Source organism: Drosophila nasuta, chromosome 2R, assembly GCF_023558535.2.
Source record: "Drosophila nasuta strain 15112-1781.00 chromosome 2R, ASM2355853v1, whole genome shotgun sequence".
Classification (NCBI taxonomy): Eukaryota; Metazoa; Arthropoda; class Insecta; order Diptera; family Drosophilidae; genus Drosophila; species Drosophila nasuta.
This window is the reverse complement of record NC_083456.1, coordinates 434,966-448,999: the sequence shown is the minus strand read 5'-3', so window position 1 is coordinate 448,999 and position 14,034 is coordinate 434,966. Positions and strand designations below refer to the sequence as shown.

Genomic DNA, 14,034 nt, shown 5'->3' with positions numbered 1-14,034 from the left:
TAGTTATTTACCTGGGAAGAACCCCTACAGAAGGTCATAAACTTACATTTATTGCAATTGAGATGTAACATATTTACTCTGCACCAAGATTCTAGACGATTAAGGTCACATTGCAACAGTGACATCGCAAGAATATAATTAAATGTCAGGCAAAGCTTAACGTCATCAGCGTACATAAGTAATGCTCAATAATAGAAGGAAGATCATTTATAAACAAAGTGAACAATAGAGGACCCAAATGACTATCCTGGGGCACACCAGAAGTAACTTGGACACATTTAGATACAAAACCATTATAATAAACATTCTGAATTCTGTTGGAAAGGTGTGAGGAGATCCACTCAATTAGGCTATGAGGAAACCCTAAAAGATTAAGTTTATACAGTAAGAGGTGATGATTTACTGAGTCAAAATCCTTACTAAAATCGGTGTAAATGACATCTGTTTGCATTTTATTCACAAATCCTTTAATTACGATAGAAGAGAACTCCAATAAGTTAGTAGAAGTAGACCTAGATTTCACGAACCCATGCTGGTAAGGTGAAATTATAGATTTATATAGGTGTTGAGAAGTTATATTTTTTTCAAATGCTTTCGGAATCGCAGAAAATTTACATATACCGCGATAATTTTAAACTTTAGATTTGTTCCCTTTTTTTAGGACAGGTATAATGTATGACTTTTTCCAGATTTTTGGAAAAGAGCATGAGTTTACGGACAACTCAAACAATTTAAAAAGCTGTTTACAGATACTACTAGCACAATACCTTAGGACACAATTAGGCACTCCATCCGGACCTGCCGAAAAAACAGGTTTTATAGCCAATAGTTCCGTTAAAATAGAGCATTCAGTAATTAAAGGACTAAAAATACAATTAGATGAATTGATGACAAGGATAAGAAGAGAAATTTTGAAAACTTGAAACAGAATATGTCGTTTGGAAAAAGTCCGCAAATAAATCGGCAATACCAGGACTATTAGATACTGTCATATTCTCCAAAGACATAAATGATGGCGATGACGCGGATCTACGCTTCGAGTTAACGAAGTCATAAAATCGTTTTGGATCACGCTGAAATCTTATTCTGCACCTACTCAAATAATTATTATAACACTCATTGTTATGAGTGCGAAAAGCAGCTTGAGCAACAGAATAGCGGAGAATATCAAGAGAAGAGACAGTTTCCTTGAATTTTTTGTAGTCACGACTTACGATTTTTATACCCGCTACCCATAGGGTAGAAGGGTATTATAACTTTGTGCCGGCAGGAAATGTATGTAACAGGTAGAAGGAGGCATCTCCGACCCTATAAAGTATATACATATATTCTTGATCAGCGTCAACAGCCGAGACGATCTAACCATGTCCGTCTGTCCGTCCGTCCGTATGAAACACTGGATCTCAGAGACTATAAGTGATAGAGCTATAATTTTTTTCGACAGCATTTTTTATGTTTGCACGCAGATCAAGTTTGTTTCACGCCCACTTCCGCCACCGCAAATCAAAAAAATCGAATAACAAGCGTAATTTTAAAGCTAGAGTTACGAATTTTGGTATATACAATAATAACTATAGTAGTTATGATTCCTGAAAATTTGGTTGCAATCAGGAATTGTGGAAGTTATTAAAGAAATAAAAAAATTGCATAGGCAAAAACGCCTGCTTACTAGGGGCTTTGGCTGACAATCTGGTATATTTTGCCGTCTATGGTATATTTTGAATGCGGTACTATATCGATATACCAAATATACCACTTATAATATTTTTAGTATTTTTGTAGTATTTTTGGTATATTTTGAAAATAATACCGCAATATTTTGCTTTCATTCAAAATGGGTAGCGGGTATCTCACTGTCGAGCACACTCGACTGTAGCTTTCTTACTTGTTTAAATTTGATAATTTCTTAGTAAACCATAAGGGTTTAGCAGACAAATGTGGAATACTTGATGGAACACAAGCATCAAATAGCGAGTTCAAAGTAGAATAAAAAAAATTTAACAGCTATATCCAAGTTCGTAGACAAAGAAAGTTGGGACCAGTCAGTTTGAAATATAAGCAGGTTTTCCGAAAACAACGAGAACGCTCACCACAACGTACATACATTAGACTCTGACGCAGTATATGGGAGCTCCAACGAAATTTCTAAAGTGGGATGGTAAGGGTCTTCGGGCGAAGATATGGGAGACGTTCTCGATAGAGAACACGAATCTGGGTCTAAAACAAAAATAAGGTCTAGAGATCTGTTTAATCAATTTGAAATACCATTAATCTGAGATAATTCTGAAGCAATTTGAGCATCTACTGCAATTAAAGCCCCACCACCACGTCGAACCTTGCGATCACGTCTGTATAAGGAAAATCTACTAGAAAAGATTTCCGTATCAAGAATGTCATTCTTTAACCATGTTTCAATGACATTGAAAGGGAAAGACATACTATTTAAATATAAGTCAGGAAGTTTACTGCAAATACCTCTTACATTCTGATAGCCAAGAAGTAAAGAGGATGTTAGTTTTTTGAACTGACAGACATAGAAGAAGGCTTTGAAATAGAAATCTTGCCACTACTAAGAAGAGAAACCGGAGACCGATTTTTCTTTTTAGCAACAAATTCTTTGACTAATAGGTGTTCCGGCCAAAATTCTTTACTGCAAATCATGCTAAATTGTTCAGCCGGAACACTTATTTTAAAATATGAAATCTCCCGTTCGTACGAGAAATTAAATTTGTCCACCTTAATACTGGCTTGAGATTTGGACTTAATATAAGCCCGAACATCATCAGATGTCGTTTCAGGGGCAAGCCTTAAGACAAAAATCTGCTTAAGAGGTGGCACCGCAACTAAAGTGTTGCGGACAACTGAGGTAGGAGCTGGACGCGATTCTTCTATCGTTACAGCACTAACGATCTCAACAGAGGATGGTGATGGTTGAATTTCTTCAACCGTCTCCATCTCAGTCGACAGCAAAATCGTAGCCGGAGCAGGAGACTCCAATCTTAATGACGTAATGTCATGATCTGGAACATCCAGAGCTACCGAAGGTTGAGGGGACGGAGAACTAAACGACATTAATTCCCCAGCAGGTGGTACAGATAAGCTTGGAACCTCAACTGGGACAGAAAGCTCGATTGGGGTAATCGACAGACGCGTATTGGCCTTTCGGAGACTCGGTCAAGGGCTTCATACTCTTAAACCAGGAATCCAAAGCGGAGAAGCTATCGGAGAGTTTTTTAAAGCCCGCCAATATATCTTTAAAACCAGTTCGCGTCTGCCGTATAAACCCAGCAATATCGCGTTCAGAGTCCCTACAGTATTCACAAGTCCATCTCAATCCTGACTTGGCTGAAATTAAATCAACAATACGGCCGTTAAAGCCAGCACATTTCTCATTTGCAACGTTGTCGCATAACCAGCAACAAACAAAACCCATTTTGGCACCAACCGGCACCCGGCATTTCTTGTTATAGCAGACTAACATATTGCTAAAACAAAGATTATTAAACCAATCAAAAAATTAAAAAAAAAGAAATATAATCAAAATAGATAAATTAATTGCAAACTAATATGATCTGTACTTACGAAGAGCACAAAATACAGAGAGTATGCACAGGTCGAGCGAGACGCACGATAGAACGATAGCCAACTACAACAAGAGAGGGAGAGTTACTATTCTAAAGAGCGTTGAGAGCACGATACCGGTAATGTTTCATATTTTTACTTACATTTGTGCTTATGCACAGATTCATATCCCTATTATTTTAAACACAATTAATTGCATTTGCGTGGGCTGACATACAAATCAAAAGAAAATCACGCAATCGAAATTTGATGCTGCTTCACTACGATGAGCGACATTCGTTTGCCCCAATATTGAAATTGCCATGCAGACCCAGTAGGAAATGCGCTTGCAAATACCCAGTTAGTAATATAGTTTGGCAGCTAACATTCGCGTTGTGTGTTGCCAATTTTCAAGTGAACTGACCATCTCTCAATCAGTGAACATCTACCACAACTCCTTTGGGTCAACGGTTTCGTTTGGTGTTGTCAACTGCAATAATAACAATGCCATTAAACGCAATCGCAACTGGCGAATGTAGATATTCTCTTAGCCATCTTTTCCAGAATTGTTCGTCTAACAGACTCGAAATTCAGAATCTTATGGCAAGTCTGGCACCGTATTGTATTTCGATGTCTCGTTCGCGCAGTCCATTGGGGTGGCACAACATGAAATGGTTAGGTGTGAGGGCCTCCGTATCTGCCGATTCCAGTGGAACGTACGTGAGTGGGTGTGAGTTGAGAATACTCTCTATATTAGCCAACACAGCACGAAGCAATTCTTCTCGCACGCTATCAGGCGGAAGGAGTTTGTACAATTTTTTCGCATGCACCGTCCATATGCGGTGAGCTTAATGAATACGAGCTCCACTTCTAGGTATTTGTTTTCCGCATCCCTAGTCGGTATCCACTCCACTTCATCTCTTAGTACTCTTCGCACCTCGGAAGTTAGTCACATTATCAGACAACATTCATTGTGAGCAACCACGTTTCGCTTTGAATGCCTTTAGAATGCAAGGGAAGGAATTTGTTGACAATGACATTGCGGTATCCAGGTGTACGACACGTACTAGTGATGCAAAAACATCGGCACACTATCGATACTATCGATGTTTTTATTTTTTAAAGAAAACATCGATGTTTTGTTTGCGCTATCGATGTTTTGTTTGAATGGATTACCATCACAAAATTTACTAAAAGCGCGCGAAGCAGGTTTGGGTAACATTATAAATTACAGATTATTTTAAAAGCTTGGCTTAAATTGGTGTTGGCGGTCGTACGATGGCTAGTCCTGTAAATAGAAAGCGTAAGTACATGTTTCTAATCTGTTTGAAGGTGATTAATTCATGGCTTGTGTGTTTTCAGGCAAGGCAACTATCACAACAGGCAACGACAATGCGGCAAGCAATTGCGAAATAAATGATTCAGATGAGGAGAATAGTAGCTGTATTCTGAGCATCAATGCAGCAGCTATGCCTGGCAAGTCAAAAGTTTGGCAATTTTTTGAAAAGGCGGAGGATGGCAAATTTGCGAAATGTAAGTCGTGCGCAAAAATATATAAGACTAGTGGTAATACTACCAACTTAAGAGATCATTTGAGACGTTTGCACCCATCTCTTAAAGTGAGTGACCTGCCGAAATCATCAAATACCATTTTGCCATTCATAAATAAAAATATGACAAGTCTTCTGAACGCAAAAGTAAAATCGACAATGCACTGTCCGAGTTTGTCGCTTGTAGCATTCAACCTTTCAGTCTCGTTGAGGAAAGTTCTTTTCGAAAATTTGTTGCTGTTCTTGATCCTCACTACGAGTTACCATCAAGAACAACTTTAAAAAATGTTAACACGGAAATGCGCTACAAGGAAATGACTGCAAAGTTGATGTCAATATTACAGGATATTGAAACTGTAGCTATCACCACTGACTTGTGGACGTCAGTAGCAAATATGTCATACATTACTATAACATGCCATTTTGTTGACGACAATTATATTTTGCGTTGTGCTGTTCTATCCACAATGTCCTTAAAAGATGAAACAAACCACTCCGCCAATAATATTGGTGACACATTAAGTGATGTGCTTCAAAAGTGGAACATATTGGACAAGGTTTCCACAATTGTGACTGACAATGACAGATCTATGATCAAAATGTGTGAAAATTTAAAAAAACGACATCTGCCTTGTTTTGCCCACACTCTTAATCTTATAGTAAGAGAATGTCTTTCAGTAGACAACATTCAAATTGTAATAATCAAATGCAAAAAAATTGTCACATATATTAAACAAAGCAACATCGCATATGCGAAATTCAAAGCGGCACAGTTGCCAAACAAAACATATGGCTTAAAGCAAGAAGTGCCTACCAGGTGGAACAGCGCCTATGCCATGTTAGAGAGAATACTTGCGACCAGAGAAGCACTTGGACAAGTTCTGCTGACCACTCCCAAGTCACCGCCACATCTAACTGCGGAAGAAGTAAATGTAATAATGGACATTGTAAAGCTGCTCGCACCGTTTAATGACGCTACCCAAAAAATATCGGCTGGAGCAACTGTGACGATTTCTCTAATCATACCATTTGTCTGCGGACTATTAGAAAATATGGAGGATATCAAAACAACTCTTCGAACGGATGAAGGCTTTAAAATGCGTGAGCTTCTCGTGGCAAATATAAAAAAAAGACTTTTAGAATACGAAAAACGCACACCAACTAGGATTGGAACTCTGCTCGATCCTCGTTCCAAAAAGGAAGCATTTTTATCGCCTTTGAATGTTCAAGAAGCCACAAAATTATTAGAGAATGAAATATCTAATATAAACAGGAGTCTGGATATAACGCAGGAAACTTCAGAACCGCCAACACCAATAGAATCAAGCCAACCACTGCTTAAATTTTTAAAAAGAAACATCGCGCAAATGATAAAAAATTGTCGAACTGATTCTATTATAACCCTGCGACAGTACTACCAAAGTGCCAACATTGACGAAAATCGAGATCCGTTGAAGTATTGGAAAGTAGGGTAAAAATTATTTAATAGTTAATGCATTATTTAATTGTAATTTTATCTCATGCAGCGAGCCATCAACGACACAACTCTCCAATTGTATGCCAAGAGAATTTTGTGTGTTCCAGCAACGTCAATTGAGAGCGAGAGGATTTTCAGCAAAGCTGGAATTATAATTTCAAATAAAAGGGCATCCCTTAAGCCCTCAAATGTGGATAAAATAGTGTTTCTTAGCAAAAATCAATGGATAAACGAATAATTATTATTACTATTAACATTTATTATAAGTCCAACGATCTCAACAGATCTCAAAGCAGAGCTTTTGGCCTTGAAGGCTGTTATTATTATTTTGTTGATTTGTTATTTTTGATTTGCTTACTATTCATTGAATTAAATTTATTATTTGTTTTGGTTTAGAAAAAAAACTCGCTTTTATTTAAGATTTTAAACTTGTATATCAAATAATTACAAAAAAATTGTTCTAAACATCGATACTATCGATGTTTTTTTTTAAAACATCGGAAACCTCGATGGTGCCATACCTCGATGTTTTTGCAGCACTAACACGTACAGTCCTTTGGTCGCACCCTCACTTGGTGGAACATTTCGTCCCGAATCAGCAATTGGACGTCCTTCGAAGCGTATGAGATTGCCCATAAATAATGTAAGTGTGTTAGGCAGTCGTCCATGGCTTTTTGCGGCAGCGTCCCACACTTAACGCGTTATTTTTTTTGTTAAGGTTGGAAACTGTAAAGATAGGAAGAAAACGTATTATACCAACTTTCCATATAATTTTTCATTGATGGTAGCCGCTTAAGTCGCAGAACTCAGAGTCAGGCAAGACCACTTTATCAAATCTCCAAAGCAGATTTGCATGTCACATTTTCGTTGTCATTGCTTCTATGATTTGCATCGAGCGGCCACAATTTCCATTGATTCCAAGGTGGCCGTTCTTCCAGCTAAAGCTTGTCGGATAATGCTCATTCATGGTTTTGGATTTCCTTATATCGAGACCGGGATATAGCGAAGGAGTGGGCTACCCGCCGTCGTTCCTAGAGACATGATCTATGACTCCTCACTGGTGGCAGACTGAGGCACTGTTCCCCAGTCAAAAACAACAAATTATTGTGGGTAATTTTACAAATTGCATAATGTTTCATATGTTACTTTATGTACATTCGTGCTCTGCTCACACATTCAAATCCCTATTAGTTTTAAATTTGAATCAAAGCCAAAATTCGCAGCTGCATTACTACGATGAGAGGCATTTGTTTGCCTTAACGGTTAAATTCTCATACATAAAATAAGAACGATGGTTCTTTGAATTTATAAAAAAATACAAATGCGAGACGAGCTCGACTTATTTTATTGATTCCAAATTATAAATTAAACATTAATTATTATTTGATAAAAAATGAAGATACCTCTGCTCGTTGCTCTGCCGGTGGCGCAATGCCAATGCTTTGTCGTTCCCAATGCTACTTTGTTGTTGTTCTCGTTTCCGTTGTAATTGCAGTCATTTCAATGTTGTTGACTGTTGTTGTTGCCGTGCCGCTGCAACTGCTGAATCTGTAGTTGACGGTATTGCGTCTTCGCTGGTGTGGTAGTTGTTGTTGCCGTTTCCGCTAACTTTTCGAGGATCGGGTTACCGCCTGGTGCCCAGATGTTAGTGACCGAAATATAGCTGACGCTGCGCACGTGTCGTTGGTTATGCGCTGCGGTGTGTTTTGTAACTTGCAGTTCGGTGCAACCAACTCTGGTGTTAACTCATATAACGAAATCGCCGATAAAAAAACATCTAGTAGGAAATACGCTTGCAGAACCGCAGTAGAAAATTTTATTTGCCCGCCAAACCAGGTATGGTGTTTTTATGCCTTGGCCGAGGCCTTATTTGGACAATTCTTAGCCCGTCTGAAAGCGTTCTTTTGTGGTAGTTAAGGGAGTATCTGCCTATTGTTTATGGTTCTTTTCAGTCCCCATTATTAACATGTCCGTATCAAAAACTCGCTGTATACATATTTACATGCTACAAATAAAATACTTTATTAATTAACATCAGACTTGAATGTTAGTAACAGTAGTGCACAAATATATACAACTTACCTTTGATTGTGTGTATAAAACACGCGATCAAAATTTCAACTTTCTCGTAGAATACTCATAAAAGAAATGATGCACAAAATGCTCGCGAACTTTTTTTTTTTTTGTGAGTAGTGGTCGTTAGAGAAATTAAATTGAGCTAAGAGGGCGCTCAGCCACGTTGAAGTACATGTCATTGCGTGATATGTCAACCAGTGGTACATACTGGACTGTACGTCTGTCACGGTCATGGCATGACACGAAATTCAATTGGGTTGGTTGAGCATATCAGTGCTACATTGAATCGTCTATTGCCCTACAGTTATGTCCTTTTATTTAATTCTTTTTTTTATGGTTTTTTTTAGTTTGTGTTTTATGTTTTGTATTAAAGAAATTTGATATTTGCCGTAAAAGCATTAGCAGGATTCATGAACAAGTTTTGAATGAGATCAGATCAATAAGTTAATATCAAAAAAGGTTATAAGACTTAATGTCGTTATTTACTTATTTTTATTAGTTTTTATTTTAAATTTTATTTTCTACTAGCTGACGCGGTGAACTCTGTTCCACTTTAAAGGCAATAATTCGAATTAGTTAATTTTTTTTCCGACCCGTGCAAATGCCACATATAATTGACCTTGGAAAAAACATGAATGTTCTAGGGACAAAATTACAGAAATTATTTGGAAATGATATCAATTCGCTCGATTCATCAACAGGTACTTGACTATTATATATAGTCCGCAATTGCTCAGAGAAATCTTCAGCAGATGTATCATTAAGCAATGCTACAACTCATTGAACTGTCGTCGCATGCAGACGTGTATTTATTGTGCTCCGGGAAAAAATATTCAATAAAATCACATAAGTGCAGTGACTGGTTTAAAAAAATCTACAATAACGCGAAAAGTCGCTCTTTGCGATGAAATCGCTAATTTATATATTGATTGATTAATTAATTAATATAAATCAGAACAATTAAAACTCTAATTAATCAATCTCGATTACAATGAGTCAAAACGACATTCGTGCACAACGTCACCGTGAGCAAGACGAGAGACGGCTCTCACAACAACGAAACAACGCGTACTTCTCTTTTAAAGCGACCGAATATAATGCAAGCTCTGACCAAGTGCGGTCAATTACTCCCAACTCGACCGAATTCTTAAACGTAGAGAGTATAAGAGCGCGCTACCATCGATGTCTCTGCAGCCTAAGAGCGCAGTAACCAGCACCGCAATTTCGCTGACAACGTCAACTGTAACAACAACAACCGCAACTACATATATCGACAGCGCGTTTAACGAAATCATCAGCTAGCAGCGCAAACATTACTACGTCTGCCGCTGCGCTGCCCGAAAAACAGAACAAAAACAATAAACATATTAAGCCGGCTGTGCAGACTGGAATGGATCGCTACATTCAAATTAAAAGGAAAATGAGCCCTCTAAATTCTCAACGTAAAATAACCCGTGGCAACGCTAGCCTAGCTGCAATAGAAACGGACATGAATTCGAACCGATTCAAAATCTTGGCGGACGCCTATGAGGTTGAGGCGGCCGAATCTACTCAAGTCGAGAAAAGGAAGCCAAATCCTTCGCCTATTTATATACGAGAAAAAAGTTCCAATGTTCTCGTCAACAAAATTATTGAGCTTATTGGCAAGGATAACTTCCACATAATACCCCTCGTAAAGGGCAACATTCACGAAACAAAGGTTCAAATGAAGTCTGAAGAAAATTACAGAGTATTATCGAAATATCTTACCGATAATAAAAATAACTTTTACACGTATCAGCTTAAAAGGAGCAAGGGCTTGCCAGTCGTACTTAAGGGTATAGAATCCGAAGTAACGCCTGCAGAGATAACAAAGGCACTACAAGAGAAGGGATTTAGCGCAAAGACAGTCTTCAATATCCTTAACAGGGATAGAAAGCCGCAGCCACTCTTTAAGGTTGAGCTCGAGTCAGAAAATAAGCCCCTGAAGAAATACGAAGTGCACCCTATATACAATTTTCAGTTCCTGCTGCACCGCCGAACCGCACAAACGCAATGGTCCGGTACAATGTGCGAACTGCCAAGAATATGGTCATACAAGGTCATACTGTAAACTGCACCCGGTGTGTGTAGTTTGTGGAGAGCTTCATGACTCCGTACACTGCCCAGCGAGCAAAAATGACTGCAACTCGAAAAAGTGCGGCAACTGCGGTGGCAATCACACTGCTAACTATAGAGGTTGCCCAGTTTATAAGGATCTGAAAAGCCGCATCCATCAGAATGGAATTACCGGCCGAACCCAAAATAAAACATTGAAAGTCTCCAGATCAAACCCTGAAGTCTTCTTCTCGACTGCAGCCAGATCCTCACTAGGACCTATTAACTCTGACAAAAGTGTGACATACGCAAACGCTTTAAAATCAGGACCGGCTACCCCTGCCCCAAAAAGTTCATTTCTGCAATCAGCATTCCAAGAACCGAACATGGCTCAGCTGGCAAAAAGCAACCTCGAAGCTATGATATGCAGCTTACAACAAAGCCTAACAGAATTTATGTCATTTATGCGCACAACTATGCAAGATTTAATGCGAAACCAAAATCTATTGATTCAAATACTGGTTTCACAACAATCCAAATAATGACTTCCCTACGGATATCTACGTGGAACTCTAACGGCGTTTCGTAGCATAAACTTGAGTTAGCTCAATTCCTGCTCGACAATCAAATCGACGTAATGCTGCTTTCAGAAAACACACCCTACAAACAAATACAATTTTCAACTAGGAGGATATCCTTTCTACGGAACAAATCATCCAGACGGTAAAGCACATGGTGGGACTGGAACATAACAAATCTGCTAAAAACTACCTACAGGCCACATCTATAAATATAAAATTAAATACTGGCAACCAACTTACACTAGCCGCCGTATACTGCCCCCTCGCTTCACTATAGCTGAAGACTCACTAGGAGACCACTTCATAGCAGCAGGAGACTATAATGCCAAGCACACACACTGGGGATCTCGTCTCGTGACCCCAAAAGGAAAGCTGCTCTACAATGCCATTATCAACGCCAAGAACAAGCTCGACTATGTTTCTCCTGGCACACCTACATACTGGCCGGCAGACCCAAAGAAACTGCCCGATTTAATAGACTGCGATTACCAAAAACATTCCAAAAAATCTAATAAGCGCCGAATGCCTTTTGGATCTTTCATCTGATCACTCGCCTATACTGTTTATTCTACTCCGGCATCCAGGAACATTGGAACAATCATTAAAATTGACCTCACAGAAAACCAATTGGATTAAGTACAGAAAGTATATTAGCTCGCACATTGAGCTAAGTCCCCATCGCAACAATGAAGCCGACGTAGACAGCTTTGTTAATTCACTGGAGTCTGTACTTGTCTCTGCAGCCCAATCTTCAACACCTCAAACCATAAATACACAAAGCAATCGAAAGAAGACAAATCTACAAATCGAGCAGCTCGTCCTCGAAAAGCGACGCTTACGCTTAACACACTGTTAGATAAATTTTAATGTTAAGATTCGTAAACTTATTGTTAGTCTCAAAATTAAGAAGAAGATTCAATAAATAAAAGCAAAGTTCTTTCAAAAAAAAAAATGTTTGTTGGCAGCTGCAGTTTCTTCACAAAGCGCCATAGATTCGTCGGTTTGACGCAAGCGTTTATTTCGTCGGTAGCCGTAGATCTCAGAATTACTGGCAGTGTTTGGCGGAAATCATCAGACAATAAAATCATTGCTCCTTCAAAACGGTAATTATAAACAATGTGGCTGCTATTCCAGAAGACGCAACCGCTATGTTGGATCTCGCACGAACAGTGCACTATGGGTCAAAAGCCCAAATATGCGGCATAAATGATTTTTTTTTTTTGAAATAGTGTTGTTTAATTATTTTTTTGGTATCTTGAATACTTAAATGATATAAAAAAATTTTGATAAAATTTTTTGGGAATACCCCTAATTTTTTGCGCGCTTTTAAAGTCAGCTGTTCAGTGTCGTTTTGTTTTAGACAAAAAACCCGCGAAAATTTTGACGACTTGCAGCTCGTAATTCAATTGAACCAAACATTAAAAGTTAAAAGTGTGTTAATGGAAAATAAAGATCAAGGTATGTAAATTAATAGTTACTAAACGTTTTTCTATATTTCTAAATGTTTGTGTTGTTTTGACTAATGTGTTGCAAATGTGTTGTTCTAGCTTATTCTAACAAAAGTACATGTGTTCTGTGAAGCTTTTCTTTTAAGTGCCTCAAAGTGCCTTAAAGGTAAAAATGTAATATTTTTAACAAATCTGTATAGAATCCATTTTTAGTAATGGTTTTTGCCCGTTTTTGCCCGTTTTTGAAATAACAATACATGTTGCAGGTGTTTATGAGTTCTCTCATGCAGCGCTGCTCAAAGTGTTTCTTTAATAACTTCGACAATTTTAATCTGATCGCAACAAAATTTTCAGGAATCATAACTACTATGGTAATTATTGTATATACCAAAATTCGTAACTCTAGCTTTAAAATTAGGCTTGTTATTCGATTTTTTTGATTTGCGGGGGCGGAAGTGGGCGTGGCAAAAATTTGAAACAAACTTGATCTGCGTGCAAACATAACAAATGCTGTCGAAAAAAAATTATAGCTCTATCTCTTATAGTCTCTGAGATCCAGTGTTTCATACGGAGGGTTATATGGGGGCGGGAGGAAGGCGTGGTCAAATTGACACAAAATTTTTTCCGAAATTCTATCTTTCTCTCCCAGATATTTGTGCAAATTTTCAGAATCTTAGGTCCATTTTTAGAGATTATGCCGCAAATTTGGGATTTTGACCCATAGTGCAGTGGCTAAACCTACTGACCTGATGAATGTCTTACCTGTTCCCTGGTGAAAATGACATCTAAGAAATATAAACCACAATTTCATGTTCTTTCTTTCCATTGCAGTTTTTCGTATCCCTCTTGCGTTACAGATTTGTCGGGAAAGATTCGATTGTCTTGGTCACGGCATTAGTAATTAAACTACACTTTACTTTAATTCACCTAAATCTATATAGCACGACAATTTTGCTTGGTTCAACCTAATAAATGTGAAACGTTCCGTTTCTATTTTGACATACATGTCGATGCAATATAGCTGAAACAATCGAAACAATTAGTAAATGTTTTGTAAGGCGATTATGAGCACCCCTGTTTCATCGATATATCTAAGTACGACGATTTTGGTAAGTATCATACATACATATGTCCTTCCCCTGGCTCTAAGCCCAATTAAACCTAAACCAATTTTAGCCATATGGCTAAAATAATAGGCTAAAATGAATAGTGTAACTAACTTCCTTTTATATTATTTATATAATTATGTTTTCGCTTAACGCGAA

The 14,034-nt window shown here is 38.1% G+C and overlaps 2 protein-coding genes across 4 annotated transcripts in view; one reads left to right on the top strand and one right to left on the bottom strand.

The window, feature by feature from the left end:
- LOC132784601 (uncharacterized) overlaps positions 1-13,791 on the bottom strand; it is a 35,169-nt gene extending 21,378 nt beyond the window's left edge. Inside the window, exons 1-2 of one of the 3 annotated variants that reach the window (XR_009632268.1) lie at positions 13,532-13,791; positions 6,976-7,314 (exon numbers count right to left, since the gene is read on the bottom strand). Coding sequence is in view for 1 of the 3 variants with exons in the window: in XM_060790308.1 (XP_060646291.1) it covers positions 13,532-13,595 (64 nt within the window). In the remaining 2 variants the exon portion in view is untranslated. Of the gene's footprint in view, positions 1-6,975; positions 7,315-12,269; positions 12,415-13,531 lie in introns of those variants that run through there. The other 2 variants (XR_009632269.1, XM_060790308.1) reach the window with 2 other exon arrangements.
- On the top strand, positions 5,309-6,826 carry LOC132786257 (E3 SUMO-protein ligase ZBED1-like). Its single transcript, XM_060792746.1, has 2 exons — positions 5,309-6,577; positions 6,638-6,826. Exons 1-2 carry the CDS (start codon positions 5,411-5,413, stop codon positions 6,824-6,826), a joined length of 1,356 nt encoding a protein of 451 aa, XP_060648729.1. The 5' UTR covers positions 5,309-5,410.
- Positions 13,792-14,034: the final 243 nt, after the last annotated feature.